This window comes from Nematolebias whitei, chromosome 10 (assembly GCF_014905685.2).
Source record: "Nematolebias whitei isolate Nwh7 chromosome 10, NemWhi1, whole genome shotgun sequence".
Taxonomy (NCBI): Eukaryota; Metazoa; Chordata; class Actinopteri; order Cyprinodontiformes; family Rivulidae; genus Nematolebias; species Nematolebias whitei.
In genome coordinates this window covers 9,313,326-9,340,737 of record NC_056507.1, presented here as the reverse complement: position 1 = coordinate 9,340,737, position 27,412 = coordinate 9,313,326, and the positions used below count along the sequence as shown (strand labels likewise).

At 41.9% G+C, this 27,412-nt stretch overlaps 4 protein-coding genes across 4 annotated transcripts in view; all 4 read right to left on the bottom strand.

Moving 5' to 3' along the window:
- Positions 1-1,056, bottom strand: part of cart2 (cocaine- and amphetamine-regulated transcript 2) — a 1,664-nt gene extending 608 nt beyond the window's left edge. The window contains exons 1-2 of the mRNA XM_037682618.1: positions 867-1,056; positions 322-405 (exon numbers count right to left, since the gene is read on the bottom strand). Coding sequence (XP_037538546.1) covers positions 322-405; positions 867-983 — 201 coding nt within the window. The 5' untranslated portion in view covers positions 984-1,056. The remainder of the gene's footprint in view (positions 1-321; positions 406-866) is intronic.
- Positions 351-11,263, bottom strand: c10h15orf40 (chromosome 10 C15orf40 homolog). The gene is made up of 5 exons (XM_037682617.1): positions 10,999-11,263; positions 9,746-9,884; positions 9,547-9,674; positions 9,196-9,321; positions 351-405 (listed from the first exon to the last, which is right to left on the bottom strand). The coding sequence occupies exons 1-4, from the start codon at positions 11,209-11,211 to the stop codon at positions 9,232-9,234; spliced, it is 570 nt and encodes a 189-aa protein (XP_037538545.1). The 5' UTR covers positions 11,212-11,263; the 3' UTR covers positions 351-405; positions 9,196-9,231.
- Positions 11,264-12,048: 785 nt separating this feature from the next.
- On the bottom strand, positions 12,049-13,386 carry LOC119415946 (gastrula zinc finger protein XlCGF52.1-like). Its single transcript, XM_037683115.1, has one exon. It carries the CDS (start codon positions 13,375-13,377, stop codon positions 12,049-12,051), a length of 1,329 nt encoding a protein of 442 aa, XP_037539043.1. The 5' UTR covers positions 13,378-13,386.
- A 4,802-nt stretch (positions 13,387-18,188) lies between these two features.
- Positions 18,189-27,356, bottom strand: nedd1 (NEDD1 gamma-tubulin ring complex targeting factor). The gene is made up of 16 exons (XM_037682615.1): positions 27,317-27,356; positions 26,633-26,776; positions 25,397-25,491; positions 24,758-24,874; positions 24,551-24,691; positions 23,893-24,122; positions 23,499-23,700; positions 23,218-23,341; positions 22,202-22,327; positions 21,486-21,542; positions 21,300-21,389; positions 19,597-19,751; positions 19,298-19,490; positions 19,074-19,221; positions 18,478-18,544; positions 18,189-18,365 (listed from the first exon to the last, which is right to left on the bottom strand). Exons 2-16 carry the CDS (start codon positions 26,766-26,768, stop codon positions 18,261-18,263), a joined length of 1,986 nt encoding a protein of 661 aa, XP_037538543.1. The 5' UTR covers positions 26,769-26,776; positions 27,317-27,356; the 3' UTR covers positions 18,189-18,260.
- Positions 27,357-27,412: the final 56 nt, after the last annotated feature.

Sequence of the window (27,412 nt, the reverse complement as noted above, 5' to 3'; positions counted from 1 at the left end):
ACATGCAGGATCAGCTAAAGTGTTTGTTTACATGCAGGAACAGCTAATGTGTTTGTTTACATGCAGGAACAGCTAATGTGTTTGTTTACATGCAGGAACAGCTGAAGTGTTTGTTTACATGCAGGAACAGCTAAAGTGTTTACATGCAGGAACAGCTGAAGTGTTTACATGCAGGAACAGCTGAAGTGTTTGTTTACATGCAGGAACAACTAAAATCTTCAGGGACATCTGGGGTCTGGTCCACATGTTCAGTACCATCTGAACTGGATTTAAAAATTGATCTGATCGCGTCCGTCCCGGTTCTGTGTGTGTTCGACTCACAGAGGGAACCTGACCGTACTTCTTCTCCCAGGGGTTGATCCTCTTCGTCTGCAGCCGCTCCAGAACCTCGTGCAGCGCTCCGAGCTGCGGAGGACAGAACACTTCAGACGAGGACATTTATTTATATATTGTACACACATAATTATTTTATGCATTTAAAATTAGACAAATCCACTTCTGATTAAATCAAATATAAACTAAATTAATCAAAATTTGCTTCACAAACAAAACTTTTTCTGTTACAGTCCATTTTATTTTTAATGGGGGTTTTTTTGTACAGAATTTTTAAGTTTTTAATTTCCCACTACGTCATATAAACTTATTGTCTTAAATATTAAATTATGATTTTTGAACATTACTTGGGTAATTTTAAGTAATTTTAAAAAAAATAAAATCTTAAATATTACATTTTTTTGTAAAGCAAACAAAAATAAAACCATTCAAAAATTATTGATCTATAGATGAATTATATTCTAAAAGAATTCAAATCAGATTTTCTCTCCGGTGAGAAATAATTTGATCTATATTTTAACTTCCGGTCCCACCAGTCTGTTGGAGTTCTGGTACTCTTGAATGTCCCTCTCGTCCCTCTCAGCTTCCGTAGTTCCCTCTGGACACAACGCGGACAGCAGCGCCGCGCACAGCACGGCTCGCGCCCACATGCCGACACGGACAAACTGGGGAGAGTCGAGGTTCTGGTTCGGGTCCGAGCTGCCTCCAGCTGGGTCTCACGCGCTGACTGACGCGAGGTGTTCTGAGCGCGCGGCATCTTTGGACTCCACCCCGCCCCCCCAGCTCCCGAGTGACGTCACAGCAGATCATAATGATCTCTGGTTAAATGTTAGAGGTCAGAAATTAGTTTTTATGAATAAAGTCCTGATTAGTTTCAGTATGAAAACAATAACATGTTTAAAATGAAAGTAAATTGTGAGTGTGTTGGTTCTGATTCAAAATATTTCTGGAGTTTCATTCTGATAATTATAAAAACTTAATTTACAGCCATGATGGAAATAAGTCCGACCACTTCCAGTTCTGAGGATTCGCATATCAGAACATAAAATGACAAGGAACCTTGAAAAATAATCCCATCACGATTTACGGTTAACATGATTTATTAAACAAAAAGTTTAAAGATAAACATCTGATTCCAGTCCTGCTGCTTCCACTGGACCTCAGAGGTCCAGGAGCTGCTGATGAACTGATCCTCATCAGGGGGTTCTGCTGATCTGGACCCTGCAGGTGTGTGCTACAACAACAAGGAAGAAAGACTTCAGCAATGACCTCAAAGAAGCAGCTGCTGCTGTCCATCAATCTGGGAAGGGTCAAAGGTCATTTAGAGAAAGATTCTGACACATTTAAACATCGGACAGGATAGCTCAGCGGAAGATTTGCACCCATGAGCTGCGAGTTCGTATCCGTTCCACGACCGCCCCATTATTAATAAGTACTACAAAAAATGTGTCGTGGATTAAGCTTCATGGATCGAGTCGTGTCGGCGGTTTTTAGGGGCAGCAGTGGCTGAGTAGTTAGAGCATTCGTCCTCCAAAGGAAGAGTTGTGGGTTCGATTCCACCAGCTGAGGTTTCACATGCCGAAGTGTCCCTGGGCAAGACACTGAATCCCTCATTTCCTCCGATGTGTCCCATCTGTGTATGAATGTGATCTAAAGCACTGATTATTCTTTGTACAGATCTAGTAGAGTGCTTTGTGAATGGGTAAATGAGGCACAGATTGTGTTGTAAAGGGTTTTGAGTATCTTGATAAGATAGAAAGGTGCTATATAAGTACAGTCCATTTAACAGCTGATTCACCCTGAAGGTCAGACCATGCAGCGACTCTACAGGCCTCAGCCAAAAGTTATGGCCTCTCTAAAAACAAACATGGAAGCACCACATAGATTTGGAAAGTTTCATCTGAAGAACCAGACCAAAGTACATATGTTTACCCAGAATGCACTGCAGCAAGCAGCTTCTGCCAGCTGTCAGCATGAAGGTGGAGGGCTGACGGTTTGGGCTCCAGTCAGTCACTGAGTGGACCAGAACTCCGCTGCAGACCAAAGGGTTCTGGAGTCAGATGTGAGTCCAGCTGTCCCAACAGCTGAAGATTGGACCAAACTGGGTCCAACAGAACCATGATCCCAAACACAGCAGCTGATCTACAACAGAACGGGTCTAAAATAACAGAACTAAGGTCCAGTCAGTCAGAGGCCAGATCCTGAACCTGACTGAAATGCTGTGGTGGACCTTCAGAGAGCTGAGCAGATTCCTCCCAGATGGAGAGAAGAGTGAGCCAGAACCAGGAGAGCAACTGATGAAATCCTACAGAGAACCGCTGAGGGTTCTGGTTCTGGAGGAGGTTCTACTTTTTATATTGTAAGGATTATTGTTCAGAGATTTAACTCAAGATTTGTAGCTGAATTTGTTCCTGGCTGCTGAAGATGAAGAAATGTGATAAAAACATTCAGACTCTCGTGACGTGGAGCTACTGGTATATTAATAAATAAACTGGTTCTGTGATTTGGTTCTGAACAGTTTCAGAACTGTTTTAACTTTAATGACGTCCAGGAGAACTCGCCTGCAGAGCTGCGTTTATGATTCACATTCGAGGGTAAAGATGAAGGTATTACTGTCAGCTGATCGCAGCTTAAACCCCCCGACACTCGGAGGAGCTGCGGCTGAAAATCCTCGCTCCTCCTGTCGTAAACAGACCTGTCAGTCAGCTGATGACATCACTTCAGCACGCCAATCAAAACCCTCAAACATAATAAATTACACGCTAACATCACGATGCCTTCAAGGAAGTCTAAACTATCATGATGTGTTCAGGTACGTGTCGTAAACTGTAACTCTCCATGGCCAGTGTGAGTCCTGCAGTGATGTAAACTTCCACAGCTGGTTTGAGAAGTCTCCTTCAGGAACACGAAGAAGAGCCGAAGTTTACCAACAATTAAACTTCGGCTCTTCTTGTTCCTGAAGACCCGTACGACCCGACAGAGACAGATCCTGCTGTGAGCCTGCATTTACTGACAGAACGAGAAGGTTCTGCTAATGCAGGTGAGACAGATCTGCTCGGGCCGGCGTGAACGTCACCAGGACCATGGGCCTCAAAGTCAGGATGAAGATACAGAAACGTCCTCTTCCTCCTCAGCCACCAGGATCCTGGAGACTCCGTTTAAAGTTTCACGGTGAGGTTCTTTTTCTGCAGACAGAACCAAGAACCATCAGAACACCACACACTAAGAACGCCCTGAACCGAGCTGCTCAGAAACTGGTTTGGACCGACCCGAACCAGGTTCTTGTTCCAGTCCATCACAGACCTCCTGATTCAGGAGCTTCTGATTAAAAGAAACGTTTCAGACAAGCTCAGGTGGTTCATACGCATCGCTTGGATCTTACCGGGCAGTTTTAGGTTCTGCTCTGCAGGAGATCCAAAACATCAAGAACCTGAGACCTTAGACCAGAATCAGGATCCTAGAGGAGCTGCTGGAAACACGCCTGGTTAGATGGAGACGTGTAGAGCTGCTTAAATGGAACGTTTTTGGTTTTTTTTAAAGGAGGACAAACAGAAACCAATCGGATCCTTCTGGTTCTGGAAGAGTTCACCTCAGAATGAGACCGGGCCGAGCAGAATAATCACTGCAATCCTTGAGAGCTCAGCATCTCCATCATCTCAGTTTCTCTCTGATCTCTTCAGAAACATTCGGCTGCTATCAGCTCAGGTCCGCTCCACCGTCTCGGCGCGTAACGATAAGAACCTCGTTTGATCTTTTGATTGCTGCTTCGAGAAGGAGAGGTTCTGAGTTTCAACCGGTCCAAACAGGACGTCAGAACTCTGAAGAGCAGGACAAAAAGGAAACTCTTATTTACAGTCTGGTTCCAAAAATCATTAGAATCTTCAAATATACAAAAACATAAAATCAATAAAATAATAAAAATAACAAATGAAGGAATGCATGTCGCCCGCCTCTTCATGTCAGTTTTAGGCTGAAATAATTTCATGAGGAGAAACGATTAAAGACTGGGAACCCTAATGTCAGGCTGAAGTTAGCAAAACACAAGCTAAAAGCTAAAGTTAGAAATAATGTAGCTAAATGCTACAAATAGCTGAATCAGTAATTTTGCTAAATCAGTAAAACAGCTAAAATAAACTAAAAAGTGGCACAAAGGTCAATATTTTAAGACATAAACTGGACAAAAGTGACAGCACCCACATCGAGCTGAAGGTTTTGTTTGTTTTTTTTAAGCTGAAAGGAGCCAAAGTATTTAGATGCTAAAACATGCTCAGGAAAACCTAAAATAAAAAATCATCTTTCGGCTGTTCCCTCTTCATGGATCTCAACAGTGGGTCCTCCCACATCTCTCATCCTGTCCTCACTCCAACTACTACAGGTGTAAATCACCAGCTCTACGATACGATATTATATTGATTTGTTTGTAAGACGATACGATTTTTCTCGATATCACAAAGTCTGTCACGATACGATTTCGATTCTATTCGACTCACAAGTCTGCGATCGATATATTGCGATAACAAATGCCCATCTCATTTACATATAAATTAAAAAAACAATTCAAATATGATTTAACCATTTTATTTCTGTTATTACAGGCACCAGGCATTTAAATAAAAAATATATATTTTATTAATTAATGAAAAAATAAAAATAAATGGCCTGTTCAGTATAGTCTCACATTGCTCGTGTTTAAGTGCATTTTTTAAACCAGTTAACTTAAAAGTGTCCTGATTACCTTTCAGTTATAAAGAAACAGAAACAAATATTGAGCTGACACAACATGACTATCAATACCCTGTTTCTTCTTCAGGTGAACAACCAAATTTGTTGTTTACCGAGTATTTTAACTCACGCTGGCACCTGCTGTTGCATACGTCGTGAGTTTTGTCCGTTGAGCCGTCTTTCTGTTGGACTCCAAAATGTTTCCACAGAGTTGATTTAAATCCAGCAGGAGTGAATTTCATTATCCGCGTTTTCTGCCTCATCTGCCATGTTGCTGAGGTGGCCGCAGAGCGCAGCCGCGCACGGAAATGGTGACACAGACGTGCCTTGGGTATTTCAAAATAAAAGCATATTTTAAAGATGATGATATGAATCAATGTTTTACTTTTGCCACGATATAATTTAATCATTTAATCAATATATCAATATAAATCCATGTACTGTTACACCTCTACCAACTACCTCCATGTCTGCTAACTGCATCCATATATCTCCTCTTTGCAGCTGCATTTCTAACATCCTTCTACCAGTATACCCACTGTCCCTCTGGACATGTCCAAACCATCCCAGTCTGGTCTCTCTAACTTTATCTCCCAGTTGTTCAACCTGTGCTGTACCTCTTGATGATTTCATTCCTAATCTTATCCATCCTCGTCAAAAAAACTACAAAACAATAACGTTGAGACAACACGTGAGCATGAGGAAAGTGTGTGTGTGTGTGTGTGTGGGGGGGGGGGACACAGACACACCCCCACACACACCGAGTTATTCCTGCAGAAGCAGATTAACATCCCTCCTCGTCCTCAGAATCAGGAAACTCTTAATGAGCCTCGATTCTTCCCGTTAAACCAAAAAGCTTCAAAGAGCCGCGGAGCTGAGCTGCAGGATCAAAGCGCACATGAAAGAGTGAAGAGACGTCAAACCCCATCGCTCCCGTGACAACTTCAGTTTTACTGTTAACAAAGTTTGTGACGAGCTGCAGGGAGGTTACATAAGAGACTAAATCAGACTGATCCTGGATCAGCAGCTTGACGTCTGCTCTCAGCCTGATGGAGCTGCTTTCACAGCTCGTTAAGCCTCAACGTGTTGATCCAACACTTTCCCTCTGAAATGTAACGAACTCGGAAGTTTAAATCCTCCTCTGCTCCCTGATGGGGTTCTGAGCGTCTCTGTGGCCAGAATCTGATCCAGGGTCAGTTCTGTCAGACAACAGACACAAAACTAAATAAAATCTGGTTATTCTTTTATTTTGTTGGACTTTTATTACAAATCAGACGATATAGTCACGGTTTGTCTCGTGCCTTTAGTTATAAATGTGATTAAAGGAAAGTAACTGAAGAGTCGGTCCAACATCAAGAGTCCAGTTCAGTTTGAGAGGATCAAAACTGATTGAATTTAAGTTTGACAGCAAATCCATCCATCAGAGCTCGGGTCATGGAGGTACCAGGTCCAGCAACATAATTATTTCAAATGTTCTAAACCAGTGGTTCCCAACCCTGGTCCTTGAGGAACACCGTCCTGCATGTTTTACTTGTTTCCCTGATTTGAATGAACGGGCGATTCTGCAGAACATGAGGACGTAATTAAATCTCTGAATCAGGCATGTTGGAGCAGGAAACAACTGAAACATGCAAGATGGTGTTCCTCAGGGACCAGGGTTAGGAACCACTGTTCTAAACTACAAAATAATTTAAAAAAAATTGAATTTGATGGCAGCGACACATTTAAAATAAGTTATTCCAGGAGCAACAGGAAGAGGTATACATGAGAAACATCATTAACTAACCAGGTTAACGGATATAAAAACACTCATTCATTTGTCCCTCTGTCTATTAAGGTTATTAATGAACAAATCAGATCTAGTATTCAGTAGTTTATGCATGGCTTTAAATTTTAAACTTTAAATATTGGGGAAATTTCAGAATAATGTTCCTCAACAGCAGTGACGAGCAGGTGGAGCCTCTCGGATGGCAGCTCTTAAGTCGGGGGTGCTCACACTTTTTCAGCATGCAAGCTACTTTTCAAATGACCAAGTCAAAGTGATCTACCTCTGGAAACGTTAGTGTTTAGTCAATGTTTATTGGCGGTAATAAACAAAAAATGAGCTAGCTTACACAAAAAAACGCTGAAGTTTCCGTGTCAGTTGGGTTGCCAGATAAGAAATTATGAACTTATAGTACTATGGCTTTAAAATGATAGTATTTTGATCTAAACTGTCGTATGTTGAATAAACCCAAATTGAGCATGCATCAGGATATGTTGAATAAAGATATTCTCAGGTGTGTTTTGTGTTTGGTGAACATGTGCACAGAAAAGGTGGGGCAAATAAGACATTTTAAATTTATCTGGCAACCCTGATGCAGGGCTCAGCTCATGCAGTGTCTGTATGTTAGTTATGTCCAAACTGGTGAACACACTAACGTCCCTTTGGAACTGGCTTTTATTAGTTTTGCTCCTACATGCTGAAAAAGGGTGAGCAGCACAAAAACACTCTGCTCTCTGCCATTTATTATAACTTCAGGTCTCTCTTGTAAATGAGTCCTCGAGGCTCAATGGGATTTACCTGTATAAATAAAGGTTGATTGATTAAATAAAGGTTGATTGATAACTGTTGTTAGAGCAGAAAAACTTCTGGACTGCAGCCGCCTGTAGTGTGCATGTGCCTTCACATTTTTTGTGGAGCATTTCACACCTCTGTGGGGGGTTCCCCCAAAATCTCCACCCTGAGACCTGGATTCAGAAACCTTCCGTTTCAGAGAACGAGGGCGGTTGTCGTGTAAATGAACGGCCGAACGTTTCACTTCGTGCAAACGGGGCCTCAGACTGGCTGCCTTGCATCAAGTAATAAATTTCAGTGAGGATGGATGGATAGGCTGAGGTCTATTTTTTTTAAATGCCATACAAGTTACCCATAAGCGACAGCGACACCTGGTGGTCGACTGAAGCACTGACACAGTTTCCACCCCGGGTCAGCAAAAAAAGGTCAGAAAAAACACTGGTAATTTTAATCTGCTGATATTTTGGTTTATTATACGTCATCATTTCATATTAAAATGAGTTACACAATGACTGCTAGACTAGATGCTGCATTGGAAGTAAAACCAAGTTATGTGTTAAGAAGAGTGAAATTTGTTTAAAAGAAATCCTAATAGACTCACACACAGTACTGTGAGAACAAAACGAGCTGCAGCAGAGTGAACTGTTGGTTCAGGTTCATTTACACAAAATCATTCATGAAACGCTTCAGAACATTTTGAATCAGTGAAGAGCTGATGATGGCATTCAACGCTCTGACACAGTGGCTTGAGTCCCTCCGCTTCAGGAAGAGCAGCACACGAGCTCCGAAGCCTCGGCGTCATTAGTCCATCTAAGACTTTAAATGTCCCACCATCTACAGGGCGTCCCACCATCACAGTCAGTATGGGGAGGTCCTGACGTTCAGGCCCTCGAGGACTTTCTCTGTTTCAAGCTCAGATAAAAGTTGGTTTTGTTTGGTTCATGTCCAGCTCCTGGACTTTACCTCAGGTTCTTCAAATTCTTCTGGAGAACTTGCAGAACAGCTGGCACGACGCAACTCACTTAGTTTCTTTGAACAATTTATATTTTTAATATATATATATTATTTTTAATAATTTTCAAAGCAATTTGTTCGTTCAGCACCAGATGACGTTTGAAAATGAGCAAAAAATAACTTTTCAATCCAGTTGTTTTGTCTCATTTATAAATCTATTTTCCATCTTTTTGATTTTAAAAAGAGACGTCTTTGTGTCTGTCGTGAGCTCAGCTGATGTAATGTCTATCCATGCTGCAGCTTTTTGCACAGGTAACACGGACAGGTGCACTTTTACACGTTTACCTACCCCAACCCTCTCTGTTGTCACGGTTACCAAAGTTTGCCTGTTCATTAGACTTCTCCGAGCTCAATACGACACTCAAGGTGCGGCTGTAGCTCTGATGTGTAAGATTTGCACAGGCTAAAGAAATTTAATTTTAAAAAAGGCCATGGGGCCACTTGTTGAACAGGCCTGATCTTCTGTTTTTACGAGTTTCTGTTCCCACGCGTTCGGTTCCGGTCCAGTTCTGTGTGTGTTTGTTTATAAGACCGGGACGGCTGTAAAGTTATCGGAGTTTAACAAGAACCTGGAGTCATCCTCTAATGCCCAGCGTACTCCTTGGTCAGCCCGCAGCCTGTCGGAGCCTCCTCAGAACCTCCTCTGGACTCAGAGACGAGTCCACTCTGATAAGTTTGTCTCTGGATCTGGAGCCCTAAAGGAGAGGACAAAACAAAAAGATGTTACTGATCCGAATGGAAGAAATTTATCTTACACAAACAGAAGGCACACGAACAGTTACTGAGTTATTTGGACCAAATAGTTCTGATCCGGCCCATCCAGTCAGACCTTCCTGTAACCATTAAAGTGGTCTGCTCAGAACTTTTGCACAGTTCCATCTACTCCAAACTCATCTCTGCTTTAAGAAACATTCAGGAACCTTATCAAGTGAGACGTGGCTTTTCTTCAGGTCCAGAACTTCTGCCAGGTACCGGATGAGCTCAGCGTTTGCCTCTCCGTCCGCAGGTGGCGCTGCGATGGACACGTCCACCGTCTCTGCAGAGACACCTGCAGGAGCAGCAGAACAGAGTGTGAGGGTCTGTCCAACAGGGCTGGTGTCCACAGGGTGTGAAGACGACCTGTGATGCTGCTGAGCTTGGAGCCGGGCTTGGCGTGCACCGTTATGGTCACTGCTCCACTTTTATCCCGAGTCACTGGACCAGAAACAGGCGTCTGAGCCGCTCCGCCTGAAGCCGCCACCAACGACTGCCCCTTCACCTGTTCAACAACACGAGAGTTCCAGATGAAGTTTAACTGAAAATTTTCTGCCGTTTCTGAGTAAAACGTGTCAGGATCAGACTGCTGCAGAGCAAAACACAACAAACAAACAAACAAACAGGTGTTTTAACAGACTTCTTCAGACTTCGTCACTTCAGCAGTTCATACATCCAGACGTTCTCATTCAGGAGATGCTGTAACTTTTTATTTTGTAACTTTTACATTTGTCAAAATATTTAACTTTATTTACAAATATTTGATCAGTTTCTTGATTAAAAAAAAAAAAGTTTTTCCCCCATACTAGCTCTAGTTGTGTCTTCTTGTGCTAACTTTTGTTGCTACTGTTCTGCTACTTTTTGCTACTTTTATCATAAAGCTAATCTTTTGCAGTGTTTAGATTTTAGGTAAATTTTTGCTACTTTTAACTTACTTTCTGGTACATTTAGCTTTAGGTAGTGGTTTGCTACTTTTAGCTAGTATTGTTATTTTGAGCTTATAACTAGCATTGTTACTATTAGCTTAATAGCATTACCTTTAGCTTGTAGATAGCATTGTTACTTTTAGCTCTTTAATAGCATTACCTTTAGCTTGTAGATAGCATTGTTACTTTTAGCTCTTTAATAGCATTATCTTTAGCTTATAGCTAACACTGCTATTTTAGCTTTTTAATAGCATATTATATTTAACTTATAACTAGTATTATTACTTTTAGCTTTTAACTAGCATTGTTACTATTAGCTAAATAACATTTTATTTAGCTAATAACTACTAGCAGTTACTTTTAGCTCTTTTATAGCATTATTATCTTAGTTTATTTATCTTAGTTCATTGCTACTTGAACTTTGACGTCAACTGAGGATAAAATATGAAGAATGGACACCGCAGGGACATTCAGGAACAGCCCATGAACAAAGTGAATTTCACTTTGTTAATGTTTGCTTGTGTTTTTTCTCATGTTTATTCTGATGTTTGTGAATAAAAAATGTCTAAACCAAGTTTATGATTTAGATAACAGATGATGTGGTTTCATGTCCATTATAAACAGAATCAGTCTGACAAGTTTTGGACAAAAACAACAGGGCTACATAACTTTTATTAATTAGTTTGGACAGACCTTCCTGGGCATCGGTCCGTTTCTGGAGAACCGCCGCTCGGACCGGAAGTCTGCGGGGAAAGGAGCCGGAGGAGAGCAAAGGAAAACGGCAAACCGGCAACAAAGAACTGGGACCAGACCTGGTCCAGTGACACCGTTTACTACTCCGAACCGGATCTGCTGAAAAGACCTTTTAATAACACCGCAGACAGAAACGCTTGCCTGGAAAAACATATTTTAAGGACACCAAAGCGCATGCGCACTCTTTTCTCCCCGCGAGGATCCGTAAACCGGTGCATACCGCCCCCTGAAGGACTGGAGGAGATAGTTCAAGCAAAGGAAAGGCAGTCACAGTTTTAGCAAAATATCTCAGAACTCTCAGAAATTAAAAAGGGTATTTACATCTACATTAACTTCTGATGTCAATCTAATTTAAAATGGCTGCCCCAGCTAAGTGGTTTTAGTTTAAAAAAACATGTTGATAACTCCATTTTACAGATCCTGTACTTAAACTTCATGTGGTACTAGGTGTGAATCATCCTCAACACATATTTGAGCTCATGCATCATCTCACATTAAACGTACAACTGTGTATAAGGTTCTCAAGGTTTGACCAAAAGGACTGTAAGTCTGTCATTTCTCTACCTTAGATCTAAATTAGATTAAAACTCTGCCAGAGGTGGTAGTTGATACTCATCCCTTCACGGAATGCTTATTTAAATTGTTTTTTGGTTCTAGCAATTATTCTTAAGGCTTGATTCTGATTTTTTTTCAAGTATTCAAGCATAAAAAGTTCCTAAACACTTACTATTATAACTTTTATCCAGAAAGTAAACAAATGTGAAGTACAGTTCAACTAAGCACATCAACATTTAGCAAATATTCACATGTTAAAGCCTCATATTAATTAACCCTAACTCTAACCTGTTATAAAATAAATAAAAAAACATCAGAAATAGGAAACTTGGCACTAAAGAGCATAAAAAACATGTTTATAATAAATTATAAACATATGATAAAATACATTTATTATAAAAAATTAAGTGCAACAGAGGTGTCTTTAGTAGCCTATTAATCATCGCAGCTGAACTGTTTTGCTTCCTCTGTGGACTCTTGGGTCTTCTGAGAATCACTACAAACAACTTCTTTGTTTTCTTTGTGGACTTTCATGTGTTTGATTAAATATGACTTTCGGTTAAATCTGTGCTCGCAGACAGCACAAACAAACGGTTTCTCTCCTGTGTGGGTAATCACGTGTGCGGTTAAATTTGACTTTATACTAAATCTGTGTCCACAGATGTCACACACAAATGGTTTCTGTCCTGTGTGCACTCTCATGTGTCTGATTAAAGTGGACTTCCTACTAAATCTGTGTTCACAAACGTCGCAGACAAACAGCTTCTGTCCAGAGTGGATCCCCATGTGTCGGTCTAAATTTGCCTTTAGGCTAAATCTTTGTTGACAGACACCACACACAAATGGTTTCTGTCCTGTGTGGACTCTCATGTGTGAGTTTAGAGTTGACTTGTGGTTAAATCTGTGCTCACAAATATCACAAACAAATGGTTTTTGTCCTGTGTGGACTCTCATGTGTTGGTTTAAATCAGACTTGTGGCTAAATCTGTGTCCACAAATATCACAGACAAATGGTTTCTGTCCCGTGTGGATTCTCATGTGCGAGTTTAAATTAGCCTTTAGGCTAAAACTGTGGTCACAAAAATCACACACAAATGGTTTGTGTCCTGAGTGGACTCTCATGTGTCGGTCTAAATCTGACTTGAGGTTAAATCTGTGCCCACAAAGATCACAGTCAAAGGGTTTCTCCCCGGTATGGACTCTCATGTGTCTGTTTAAAGTTGATTTGTGAGTGAATCTTTGTCCACAAAAATCACATTCAAAAGGTTTCTCCCCTGTGTGGACTCTTGTGTGTGAGTTCAGATCTCCTTTTCTCATGAATGTTTTACCACAGTCATCACAACTGAACAATTTCAATCCATTTTTGATTTTTCTGCATGAGTCAGGACTGTTCACATTATCCTCACTGACTTCAGCCTCTGAAGAGGTGGAGTTATCTTCATGAAGATTTAGTTCTGTGTTCCTGGTAGTTTCTGCTCCTACACAGTCCTCTCCACCACCATCTACTTTTACTTCAGCTGAGCTGCTGCCTGGAAGATCTCCATCTTCCATTTGGTCCTGAACCTGTGAGAATGGAAGTTTCTCTTCATCATCCTCACTCTTCAAAGAAACTACAGTGATGTGAAACCCAGTGGCATTAGTCTCCTCTTCTTCGTCATCATCAAGTTCCTCCTCTTCCTTCTTTATGAGGAGGAGGGGTTCTGGATCCTGCTGGTTCACTCCGAGTCTTTGTTCATCAGGAGCATCTTCTCTGGTCAGCACCATCTGCTGAACATCTACAGGGAACACTGAAACACAATCACAGTGTGGAAAACTGTTACTTTATATTCACACAAGCATCACTTATTTCCACATCAAGTCAAAGTTCATCCTATGGGATGTACAAAGTACTGAAACTGTGTTCCTCTCTGACATCTGTCAGGTGTCACCTGTCAGACGGGAACACGAAGGTGTCAGGTGTCACCTGTGTGTTAATGAGTTCACTGACCGACTGTTAAAACGCCTGATGTTGGATGTCAGAAACTTCAAACTAGTTTTGTTCAATATTGACAGGAGCTATAACCAGGTGGTGAAAGCTGTCCAGGTGTCTGGGCTGAGCTCCTCAACACAGACTGTATTTTTGCTGACTCAGAACTAAGACACAGAACACACCCAGACCCCCAGCTGTTTCACCCACTTCCATCTGGACAATCAGAGCCCCCACAAACAGGCTGAAAACAGCCCACAGCTGTGGTCTCCATTACCCGCCTGCAGACAACAAACATCTTACAAACAGACAGCACAGCCAGAATCTGCTTTTACGTCTGCTCTTTATACGAGTCCTCCAAAAGGGCAGGAACTAATAGCATACTGCCACTTCTCATAACAGATTTAAGAGACTTCTGTTGCTTTTTGTTTGTACTTCGCAAATAAATGACAACAGCTAAGAGTTAAGCTAACAGCAGGCAACTATGGCAGCCTGACGGCTAGCAACTTTTAAAATAATTGTGTGGTCATTAAACTGTTTATCTGAATGGTGCTGACGCCTGCTGTTCTCAGGTTGTGCGCCATTCTATCATCAGCAAGCTAATTAAGCTAAGCTAACTAAGTTTCAGACGGTTATAGTTGCTTAATATTTCTTATTAAGAAACTAAATACATCAGCTACAGGAACATGGCAACAAACCGAGCCTAAATTGATCACAGTTGATAGAAAAAAGTAAATAAACCAACCGAATTTGTGCATTTGAAGTTTGGGTATTGATTACAGCATCACAGCGGATTCATAATATTTACTTTTATCTTGGACCGGAAGTAGGTGGGCGGGGATTTCTTTTACATCCGGTTTACAGTAAAAATTTCGAAAAATTTAATAATTTGGCAGAAAGATCCAACACTGAGTTATTATTAAGCACGCAGAAAAAAGGCCTAAACACTTTTATGATTCATTAAGTTTCAAACAGGATCTTCACTGCATCGTTTCCCACACTATGCTCAGTTTCTCTGAAGGTGTTTACAAAATGTTTAAAGTATGTTAAAGCCCTTCAAGAAAGCAGATAATTTGATGGAAGAAGAATAAACACTGATTTTAAAGGCCCACAGTCCTAAGTTCTGGACTAATGTTTAAAAAGTGCAGTCTGGAGCTTCAGCCAAAATCAGTATACCTTTGAAAAATCGGAATTAATTAAAAAATATGAAGTTAGTCAAAATGGCCACAAGACTGACTTACAGAATGTATAATAAAAGGTATAACATTCATAAACGTCGTTTTACAAAAGTTCTTCCAATTGTAAAAGCGTTTAAAAATGAGTTTTTATTATTTGGTAAATCTTTTAAAAAAATTTAATACAAGCCCTGTTATCTAACTTTTCTCTATCATATCTGAGTTTAAGTTGTTATAAACCCCAGGTTTTAGCTTAATTTTTGCTGTTAAAATCTTAATTTAATGTGATTTCCTTAAGTTTTCTTTTTTTTTTTCCTGTTCAATTGTCTATATATTCTGATGTTAATAATACCCAAGTTATACTAATATGTTATATTCTTGGATAAAAATGCTGTTATTGATAGGGAGGTTTAATTATAACATGTTAGCTGAAATAAATTTGTTAAATGTGAATTTGTCATTGCCATTTTTTTGTGTTTTTGTTATTATTGTAAAAAGAAAGTATAATAGGTAAGGCATTTGATAAACTAGTTTCAGATTTGGTGCTTTCAGCACTTTGTCCTCCTTCAACGTTCAGATTTAAACAGAAGGGATCTGAACTCAGAATAGGAAGGCAGAAAGAGAAATAAAATGTATTTATTTATGAATGAAACCAGACCGTTTTTAAATAAGCTTTTTTTACTGGAATGTACCGATTCTGATTATTCCCGAGCTTCTTGGACAAAAAATGATCAGTATTGATACAATACAAAAGCAAATTAAAGTAGAAAAAAAACATCATTTTCTGTGAAAACGCAGAATAATGCAGAGTGCTGAATGACTGAAAAGGCTGAACTTTCAGTGTCAGCTGACAGGAAGCAGGAGACACAAAAACAAAACTGAAGCATAAAGAGACTCATCAAACAAAAGCTGAGACTTTCATAAACATCTGTCCAGTGGTTCATGAGATATTTTGCTAACAGGCAGTCAGAGATAAAACCATTTTTGCCCCAGCCTTTAGCGGTGGGTGAAAATGAGTTAACCTCCTCTGGAAACTGAAAGGACCTACAAGTATAAAATTAAATAAAAGGTATAAAACTGAAACGTTTCTGTGTTCCTGGAGCTGCAGGTGCGAGTTCAGTTCAGCAGGAGGGTCAGCAGGTTGTAGGTGATGGTGTCTCGGATCACCTCCGCCACGTCGTACGAGTCTCCTCTGAATGGCTCCGCTGCCAGTTGGATCAGGTACATTCCGTGCGGCGCCATCTCCACGCACCACTCAGGCAGGAAGGCGTCTCTTCACCGCTCGCAGATGTTTGGCAGGACGCAGCAGGCCGCCACCACCTGCGGCATCATGGACACGTGCATCTCGCTTTTCTTCAGCAGACATCTCCAGCGCTCCTTCGGCCGCATGAAGGCAGTGTCAACCACGGAGTGGGCCGAGGCCAAGGTGTAGCGGCGCTGCTCCGGGGACAGCCGATGCGTCTCACCATAGCCCTTCATCAGCCAGGGCTTCAGGGGGAGCGAGGCGTCGCCGATCAGGTGGACGGGGATCTCCACGCCGTCAGACAGCAGCGATTTCTGAAAGAAACAGCTCTTCTTTATTTCTGTCATCCAGACACACAACTTATCCACCAGCTGCTCCTCGTGTGTGAACGCAGAGTCAACGCTGACTTTTAGAGTTGAAATTCTATTTTAGATTCCAAAGAAACAGACTGTGTTTCTGTGACCTGCTGCTGGGAACAAAGACACTGAAGATTCAATGGAAACTTTCTTCAGGCGTCTACGACACATTGACACAACTCTTGTTTCATCCTGTTGGTTCAGGAGCCAATGAATCAGAGTTAAGGTCAGAGGTCAGAGTTCCTCTGAAATTGGTGATTTCAGCTCCATAGAGCTGAGCATCAATGTTTCTTAGGAGGGGGTGAATGGTCGCGCATGCTCACCTCTCTGGGGAACAAGTCTGGGCGCTCCTCTGCCTTCAGGAACAGGTCCGAGCTGGACAGAACCACAGCGCTGTTCGAGCTTCCAGGCCTGCCGGCGTACACGTCCGTGAAACTGAAACAGAACCAAAAAAACGCTGCTTCGCTGTTAAGAAATCTTCTGGATAAACAACCAGAACTATCGTGTTAAGTTTCCAGTGAAGAAGATAAACTGGTCAGATGAAAAGGTGAACATTTGTTCTAAATTACCGTATTTTCTGCCGTACACGTCGCACCGCCGTACAAGTCACATCAGTCCAAATATGTCTAATAAAATGGAAATAAACATAAATGTCACTTTGCTAAGTGAGCAAGTCCCGAGTTCAAATCCTGGTTCAGGGGCTTTTCGGGGTGGAGTTTGCATGTTCTCTCCGTGCATGCATGGGTTTTTTTCCAGGTACTCCGGTTTCCTCTCACAGACCAGAAACATGCATGTTAGACTGATTGGTAACTCTAAATTGTCTCTAGGTGTGAGTGAATGGTTGTTTGTCTCGTTTGTCTCTGTGTCCCTGTGATGGACTTGTGACCCGTCCAGGGTGTACCCCGCCCCTCGCACAGTGATTGCTGGACATGGGCACCAGCGACCCCCGTGACCCAAAATGGAAGAAGCGGGTAAAAGATAATGGATGGATGGATGTTGTAGGGCCTCTGAGAAAACTCCACCATTTGGAGGCACCAAGAGATAACATTGTACATTGAGTCATAGAAGCGCTGAGGAGGTGAATTGTGTTTTTCCTGTGCAGAAGATCAAAATATCTCCCGGGTGGAGGCCCCCAGGTGTTATAAGGAGGTACGTTTCCTTTGTTTTTCAACCGGCGCCTGTCATACTGGGTCCGCTTCTCCAGATCTGCTTGTATTCTGTGCATAAATCTGTTTGTGAAAATAAATGTTGTTAAACCTGAAGGAAGCCTCGTCTTTCCCTCCGATCAAACTAATCCAGGAAGAACGAACCGGCACTCGTTTTTAACAAAGTGCAACCTCATTGGATCAGTAATGAAATTTGTGTTGCAATAAAACTCATTTTCAAGGATTCAAGGTTCTTTGTCATTCTAGCATTCAGAAAATAAGGAAAATCATAAAACTATTAAAAAAATAAAGTATTAAATAAGATGGGTTTTTAAAATATTTTTATCCATCTTTTCTAGTATATTTTTTCAGAGTTCACCAAGGCTGTTTTATCTCCACTGCTCTGTATAATTAGATGACACCTGGTCTATGTAATCCACTTTAAATTATCATTATTCTTTAGAAAACCTTACCTGAATAAATCTAGGCTTTTTGCACAAGTGAGATTATCTCAGTGATACACAGACATAAATTAAAACAATAAAATAAAACCGTAATTTTCATTTAAAGAATCATTCAAACTGCTAATTTGTACAAGCTTTTATTTTTCACAAAATGTAAACGCATTAAATAAAAACAAATTAAACCTCAGATTTAAAAGGGCTTTGGGTGTTTGTCAACACTTCCTGCAAGACGGAGCTCTGAGGCAGAATCGTCATGTTTCTGCTGCAGCCTTCAAGACCCGACTCGGGGCTCACAGGATCAGTACTTGGCTCGCAGACGACGGTTTTCCTCTCGCAGCCTCTCGATCTCCTCCACCAGAGACTCGTTGACTGAGTAGTTCTCTATCAGACTGTGGACCTCCATCTGAAACACACAGCACGTAAACGTCACATCTGGACAGATGTTTGGAATTAATCTCGCAGATGAAGGTTCTCCTTCCTGAAACGCATAAAAACCAGAAAGATGGAGGCTGTACCAGCTGGATGTAAAACTGTCGGATCATCTCCACCTGTAGGTTGATGATGTCCTGATGGCAGGTGGTTCTGGACACAAACAACAAATGCTTTTTATTCTCATGACATGGATCAGATCCAACAGAACCTCAACTTTTAAACCAGGACAACATTTTCAGAGCAGTCATAATTTGTATCAAAAACTGAAAGGTTAAAATGATTTTTTTTAACAAGATGAGAAAAACGAAACTTGTACAAAATTCAAATTTCCCAAAAATACTCAGAAAACTTTCAGCAAAAATCTCTGATCTTTTAGTTTCTTCATCTTGTTTCCAATGATTTTCTTTTGAAATGCTGCTGCATTTATTTATACATACATTTATTTAATTATTTAACTTTAGGGCTTAAACATTTTTTACTTCAAGACAGATTAACAGAAAAAAACTTTTCAAAAATGCTATTTTTCTATTAATATGAAATTTATAAAAACGATGAAAAAACAAAAACTACTTTCCATGAAAGAAAAACCGGTTGTCGGATTTCAGACCTGCTCAGTGTTTCAACTGAAACCCTCACCGCCCCCCTCCCCAGAAGGCAGGTGGTGTCAAAGGTCACGAACCTCAACTCCTCCATCTCATCGCGGATCATGTTCCGGATGAAGTGGAACTGCAGGGAGGTCAGCGGGGCGGCGCCTTCCTGCCCGACCACATCTGCTGTGTTCTGGGAGAGCGAGGACGACATGGCGACTGCCGCAGCTGGACCAGAAGCTTTGAACAGAACCAGATTATCAGAAACTTCAGGACCCAGACCTACGCTGTTGTCACCGTGGAAACAGAGCTGTACCTGCTGCGGTGGGGGGCGGAGTCCTGAGGACAGGTGAATCGTAGCTCAACTGAGACTGGACGCCGTTCCCTCTGCAGAGGCTGGGCTCTGGAGTTAAGGAGGGTGGGGCCGACTGACTCTGATTGGTTTGTTGGGGTGTGGTGGGCGGAGCCTCAGCCTCTCCTTCCAGACTGGACCTGCTGGCCTCACCAGACTGTTGAACCAGGAAGAAACAAAAATTTTATCAAAAATTGCAGAAACTTATTTTTGTTTAAGATTTATGGACGTTTGAGTTCTTCTGGGGAGGCAGGGGTCATGACCTTTTTGGAGTCACATGCTTCAGCACTGTTTGGCTCCTCTTCCCTGATTGGTAGTGGGGACTGGAACACGGACAGCGGGCTGTAAAACCAATCTGCAGACGGGCCCATCTGGTTCCCCAGGGGGGTCTTACGCTGTGGACCTCCAGTACCTGAGTCTGAGACATGACCACACCCGTCTCCATGACAACAAACAAACACCAGCAGGTCAGACATGAGCAGATCCCAGAGGCTCTAAAAGCAGATTCAAAATTCTGGTTCAGTTTGTGAGAAACGGGTCGGGTCGTCTCACTCACATCGTGGGACAATCTCACGTTTCCAATCAACCTAACAGGCTTGTTCCTGGTCTGTGGGACATTTTATTTGTGGACTTGTCCACGTGTCCCCGCCTCTCACACAGACTGTTGGAGACTTTTGAGTTTCTGATATCAAATATGAAATGAACTTTTATGAAAACAAATTTAATCTGTCAGAACAAACAGTTTACTGGATTGTTGTTTTAATTAAAACACCAATTCATTTTTATGTCTAATATACGATCATCATTTGAGCATAAAAACAGCAAAAAAACAAACAATCAAATAGATGCGAAGTTTTCATCTTAATTACAGACGATGATTTACAGCAGGGGTGTCAAACTCACTTACAAAAGGGGGCCAAAATCTAAACCTTTTTCAAACTAAGGGGCAATTTTTTCAAATTTCGATATCATAATCAAAGATTACTGAAAAAAATTCAAAAGATAAAAAGTATTTTACGTTGCACATAACATCTTGGGGGCCACAAAAAATGTCAATGAGGGCCATATTTGGCCCCCAGGCCTAGAGTTTGACACACATGATCTACAGTCTCTGAGCAGAAGAGGATTCTGGGAAAATATACGGCCTCATAAACAGGACATTTGGGACAAGACGGCTGCTGTCGTCCTCCGTTTGAGTGACGCTCCTTCCATTTATAACACATTTTAAATGTTTGTAAGACGTCTACCAGTATTTAGTAGTACCGTATTTTTTGCCATATAAGTCGCAGCTTTTTGTATAAATTTGCAAGTCCTGCGACTTATACACTATTTACAACCCAATTTTTGGCTGAGAACTGACGATTTCATTCATTCTGACATGGAAAATATTGAACACTACCATGTTCAGCCACTAGAGGTCCCTTGACATATCTGGCAAGCCAAGTCTCTCATTAATAGGTAAAAGTGGCTATTAATGAGACACTTGGCTTGCCATACAGGCACCTTCGTCTTGCTCTGGAACTCCTAGAGCAAATGTCAAATCGGCTTCATTTCGCCGCGCCACCCAGGCACAATGCAGCCGATTTGACCATTAAAGTGCATTTATTAAGGAAAAGTTAAACTGAGACACACCTTTACTATAATGTCGAGCAAACAATTATTTTTAAGTGTTAATCTTGTTAAATTCTTGTTAAAGTCCTCCCGTGCATGCTCCAGCAGCCGCCTTTTGGCAGCCAACTGATTTTTGGCACAACACCGGCACACGTTTCCGGGTGGTCAGCGGTGAAGCATAATAGATGCGACTTACACGGCGGTGCGACGTGTACGGCGTCAAGTATGGTATTTAATATTTATCAGGTACTGGCTCTCTGCATTGTACTCAGTTTGACAAAACAAATGATCCTGATGGTCTAATTTTGTTGATTCAACGTGTCTCTTATAAAACACTAAAGGACAAAGTTCTGACCTCCTCGGACCGGGGAGAAGATGTCCAGACTGCCCCGTCCAACCAGCTGCTGTCCCTCCCCCTCTCTGGACATCAGCTCCAGACCAGCAACTATGAAAACACAGAAACATCAGTCCAGAACATGTCATTAAAAAAAAAAAAAAAAAAAAGCACTTCCTGTTAAACAAAAGCGACTTCCTGTCCAACCATTTGTTCTTCCAAACGGGGTCTCTCCGGTCCTGCCCTGGTTCCCCGAGTCTGGACCTGAAACAGTCCCAGAACAGAACCAACAGAGAGGAGCAACGTGAGCGAGACAAACAGGAAGATGGAGGTGCGAGAGACTGAGAACATCAACAAATCAAGTTTTAATGGTTTGACTGGAGGGAGGGTTAGGTGGACGAGTATCGTTATTTTATAGCTTATAACAACAACAACAACAGCAACAACAACAGAAAACGAGGAAGCTCACAGCTGCCGTCTGCTGAAACTACAAAATCTGCGTCAAAAAGTTAATCCGAGACAAGCTGAGAATTTAAAAGTAATTTTGTCTGAAAGTTTTTAATATTTTCTTCTCTAATGGATCAAAGGTCACCCAGTGAAGGTCAAAACAAGTCCTCAGAAAAATGTTCAGATATCAGAAATTATGAGTTACAACAAAACAGGAAGTATTTTAAGAATAATGTCTGCAGGAGCGCCCCCTGGTGGCCATCAGACAAAGCAGCTATTATCAAGTTGTATTTATCAGGTCCCTCATGTAAAGGAGTCCCAGAGGCTCAACGGGATGAACCTGTATAAATAAAGGTTGAATGAATGGGGGGGAAAAAAGTTTTATTCGTTATATTTTAATTATTTTAACCTCGAGTTTAGTGGCTTCATGTTTCCAGATCTTTTCCAAAAAAAAAAAAATCCTGGTCGTTTCAAACCTTCACGAGCTGGCGAGAAGATGTCCAGACTGTTTCGTCCCACTCCGCTGAACTTCTCCACGGGAGGGAGTGGCTCCGCCCCCTGCTGGACCTTGGCCTCGCACAACGCCTCCACGCCGGTGCCTCCTGTTGCACACAGAGCCGCACTTATCGTTTCAAACGTTTCTCGACTAACACGATTAAATAAAACTCTGAGACAGAAAACCTTTTGTCTTTTGGTTACCATGGAGACAAATACAGATGTAACATTAAACGCGTTTAACATGATGCTGAGGGAATGTTGAAGCATATCACTTTTACTTTACATTTTTATTATCGTGTTTAAAAAACAAAAACAGGAGCTTGATCACTTGAAAGAAAAAAAAAATGCTGACAATTATTTTATATAAAGTCAATAGCAATTTTGCAAAGTTTGGCCTTTTCAGGTGGTTTCTCAGTGGGTGTTGGTAAACAGCATTGGAGGCGGAGTCTCCAGAACATGGTTCTTTATTTTCCTCAAGTGAGACATTTGTATTTTGAAGATGTAAATAAATAAATAAATCTTGAGCAGCAAATTTTCCTCTCATATTAGTCCCGGAGTCGTTACAGGCTTCTTCAGAGCGCCATGCTGCAGCCTCAAACGTCAATGGTTTTAAACCAATGACAAAACCAACTGGTCCAATCTGCTCCCGTTCCTTCCTAAAGTGAACTCCAGCAGATCATAAACACGAGGGTCAAGGGGGCACAACGTGGGCAGTGAACTAAAACGTGGCCGCGCAGCTCGCCAACTCTCGGAAGGCAGTGAGAAAAGTTTATTTCATACTCGTCCCCCAACAGGAGATTTTCCCTTCAGGTTTTAGAAAATAATGGTATGAAAATTTTGATTTACTTAATTTCTGAGGAGCTGGAAGAACAGGTTTCATTATGGGGAACAAGAATATTACCGTTTTCTTTTTTAATTCATTTTTAATCACATCAAACTGGTTAATTTTCATGTTTCTGCTGCAGAGATTTGACTGAAGCTGTTTTTGACCCACCTGTGCTGGTCTCCTGTCTGTGGGGGGCGGGACCTGTGCTGGGGGCGGAGTCTGAGTGGCTGCTGGGCAGTTTGGAGCTGGATCTTTTTGTACTGGAGATCCTGGTGGGTCCCAGTTTATTGGACTGAGAGGGACAAAGACGAGATTAAATTTATGGGATGATGTTAAAAATTATGTATTTTAAAATTTTTGTCTTCTAGGATCAGAGGAATGTTGAGGCGCGTCACGAGTAAAAAAAAAAATCTAGTTGCCAGTCTGGTTTCTGGTCCACCTGATGGTACCTTGTCTCGGCCGACATTGCTCTGGAAACGCAGGCAGGTGACGGAGGTTTTGTGGGCCACGGTGATCTTGGTTGGTGTGCTGGTGTTCCTCAGGTCGTACTGATAGATCTTCCCCCGAGTGGAACCGACCACCAGGCCAACACCGTCCAACGCGAAGTCCACCGCGGTGAGAGGACTCTCCACACGGATCGACGCCAGGACTCTGCAGACAGACAGAGACGGGTTTGAATTCTTTCAGAGAGCTCAACCTGAAACCGTCCAGATCAGACCAGGTCGATATTTTACTCTTTGTTGTTCTTTTTTAACGAAGTTTTAAAAAGACCAGCGTGACGTCTGATCTGATGGACACTGGACCGAGCTCTCAAGCTGAAACAGGAAGTGTGCGCACGCTCACTTCTTGCTGGTCGTGTCGTAGTAGACGATCTTCTTGTCGAGGCCAACGCTGACGAAGAGCAGGTCGTTGGTGGGGGAGAAGGCGAGGCCGGAGCCCGGGGCCTTGTGGGCGCTGTCAAACACGTGCAGCTCCTTCTGGGTGTTGGAGTCCCACAGGACCACGGTGCCGCTGTCCGAGACGCTGCCCAGCAGGGAGCGTTTCACCGTGGACAGCCGCAGGTCGTGAATGGGCTGAGGAAGCAGAAGAAGAGTTCAAACTTCAAACAAAAAAAACTCAGAGGAGTAGAGGACATGTGCCCACGTGGCAGTCATCCAGGTGACACACCAACCACCTCCCTTCGTGTGGATGGCGGCACATTCAACATGGCTGCCACCACTAGTCTCCCTAGGTTATTCTATAATTTTTCATAATATACTTAAGAGTGTCAGAAAAATATAGAAGTTTTAGGGAAAGCCAAAGGGGAAAAACTTTTAGTCTGATTTTATTCTGAAGACAAATAAAATCAAACTTCTTCCAGTTTGTTTAAATCAAATGAGGGGCGGGGTCTAAGCTCCGACTCTGATTGGCTGCTGTAACCTGGAAAAACGACATCTCATTGGCTGCAGAGAGCGGTCGGTCAGTTTGTGTCGATCCGAGCAGGACGCGGCGTCTGCCTCACCTGGTTGCTGCCATGACCGAACGCTCTGCTGGACAGGTTGGTGGTCAGACTGTGGAGGACCAGGTCCCCGCTGGTGGAGCCTGAGGCCACGCAGCTGCCGTTGGCGTTAAAGGACACACAGGTCACCTCTTCTTTATGGTCCTACAGAGACAGACGCAGATTATCGTTTACCCTCTGAGCAGATGTTTCAGGTGGGAGAACTCTTACTTTGAGGGAGCGGTGCAGCTTTATGGTCTTCAGGTCCCAGATGTGGACACAGTGATCCAGACCCCCGCTGACCAGGAAATGAGACGAGGAGCTCAAACACACACGGGTCTGCTTTTTCTGAACACACAGAAGGACAACGTCAAGGACGATTAACCAGAACCTGAGGAGGATTTTATAAACGTTTCCTACTCCTCCAGCTTCCAATAAAACGTCTACCACTCCTCGAGGGAATGCATATCTCTCGCCGTGCTTCATGACGCTCGACATTAAACCGAAGTTCCTCTCAGACTGAGAAATGGAGACTTTTTGTTCAACGCTTGAAAACACGAGCGAGTTCAGACGACATCCCAGTATCTGTTGGGGACGGCTCTCAGCTACTAACACTTTGGCTCAGTTTCTGTAAAACTGAATAAATTATGGACATTATTGTGTTTTTATGATCAGCTGGCTCTGGCAGCCATCTTAAATCAGGTTGAATTAAAAAAATGATCAGTTATAGACTTGTTCGTGAGATGTTTCCCCAACACACACAGGAAAGAATCAACTGCATTTTGTCTTTTTGCAGCAGGCGATAATTTCTGGAGAGTAACCAGAAAAAGATGCTGTTAAAGCAGAATAATGGCTCGGTTCTGTACTCACCCCTTCACCCAGTTCCCCCACCGGGACCGGCTTGGACTTGAGACTGGAAACCACCAGTTTGTCTCCGCAGCTGCTGGCGCTCACCAGAAACTGGTCTGAACCGGCCGGTCAAGGACGGAATCTTTTTATTCTGTCAGATCACAACTATTTAACATTTACACAGAATAAAATGAACTAAAAAGTTAGAAAATGTGATGGAAACTGTGGGACAGAACGAGGCGAGTCAGGTAGAAGAGGTGCGAATTGTTCTCGCCATGAAACCTGAAAATTAAAAAAAAAGTTTTCATAAAAAAACGTTTTTCATCAACTCTCACAATTTAGTTCAATGGTATTTGTGCTGAAATTAAACTTTTTGCTAAGGTTCAACTTTCCTTTTACTTTAAATTAAACTTGCATCATTACTCCAAACAGCAAACAAACAGCCTAAAGCTAAAACAGTAGCTAAATGCTAATAGCAGCATAAGATGAAAATAGAGCTTGCTTGTTGGAGCAGATTTTAAATAAAAAAAATAATAATAATAATTAAGAGATTCTAAATGTATTTTTATGGAAGTTTCATTTTAAACAAAGTTAAATATTAAAAATAAATAAATAAAAAGGTATACTATAAAAGTCACGGCACCCATTTTATGAACAGCTAAAGAGCAGAAGTATCCTGATGCATGCTCAATAATCCAGGTGGATGAATCCCTCAAGGTTGAGTCAGGTCGTCTGGACCGATTCTTTTTTTCTGAAACGTTTCATCTTTTATCCAGAAAACTTCTGAGGAGCTGCAACAAACCGTCTTATAAGCAGCACCTTCTCATAGTGGATCAACAAGTCCAACAAGGTTGATCAACCTGGTTAGAGCTGCAGAGGTAGTTACGATTACAATAATGAATGAAAAATAGTACGTAGTAGGGAATAAATGCCGACTCAGCACTCACACAATAAAGAACGGTCCAGGTTAAACAGAACTTCAGGTTTAAGCTTCAGTCAGTCGGATCAAGTGCTTCAGACTTCCTGCTGGATTGTCTTCAAACTTCTCTCAGTTTCAGTCCTCACAGCTGAAAAACTCAAACAGAACCGAAGCTGCCGTCAGTCAACACAGAACGAAATCAGCTGCAGAGACAGATCTGCTCGTGCACAGGAGATGTTTGATGCCAACAAGCTCTACAGCTCTGAAAGTAATACTTTTTCAGGGATCGGCAACAAAAAAAAATACTGTGAATCAGAAACGTCCACCCGTCAGGATACTGTTGGAGCTCCAGCAGGCCTGAGCAACGGGGTGACTGCTGCTGTGGGGGTTGAACTGCTCCAGAGGGGCCAAGGAAACCGCATCCCAGATCTTCACACAGTCTCCGGTGGAAACCAGGCGTGTCACCTCCTCCATGGCAGCAGCTGGAGGCGAAAACAAACACACCTGAGCGCAGAGACAAGACTTAACTGGATGGATATAAAAACATAAATGAGGCAAAACATTAAATATATTCAGCTGCTATTTTGTCCTAAGGTGTCCAACAGTATGAGGTTGTCCTGGTGGGGACAGGAGATCCCTTTGATCCAAACTTAGAACCATCACAGAACCCTGATCCAAGTCCAGCAATAAAGCATTAATGTTGATAATAACACCCATCCTTTGTGTTATATGAAAATATGAACCATTGGCACAAAAATATAAGTTTTAGCTAGTAAACATTTAAACGCGTTCTAAAGGTAAACTTATTGGCTGTAGCAGGTTAAAATAAGCACCTCACTTGTTTATTATTGAAGTGTAAGTCTTGTTTCTGCCTTCAGAGGCAGTTTTAGACGTTTCATAACATTTGTTAACTCAGTTCTTTTCTACAGTTGCATTAAAATAAGCTCCAACAGCTTTTAAAACGCTAAAAACTCACTTACATTTCTCTAAAAACACAGTTAAGAGCATAAAGTTGAACAAACCAGCGGGATTAGCAAACTTCTCGGAACAGCCGATTCGCGGGTTTACACTTAACAAACGAGCCAAAAAAACTGCTCCAAACGAAATAAAACTAGTTT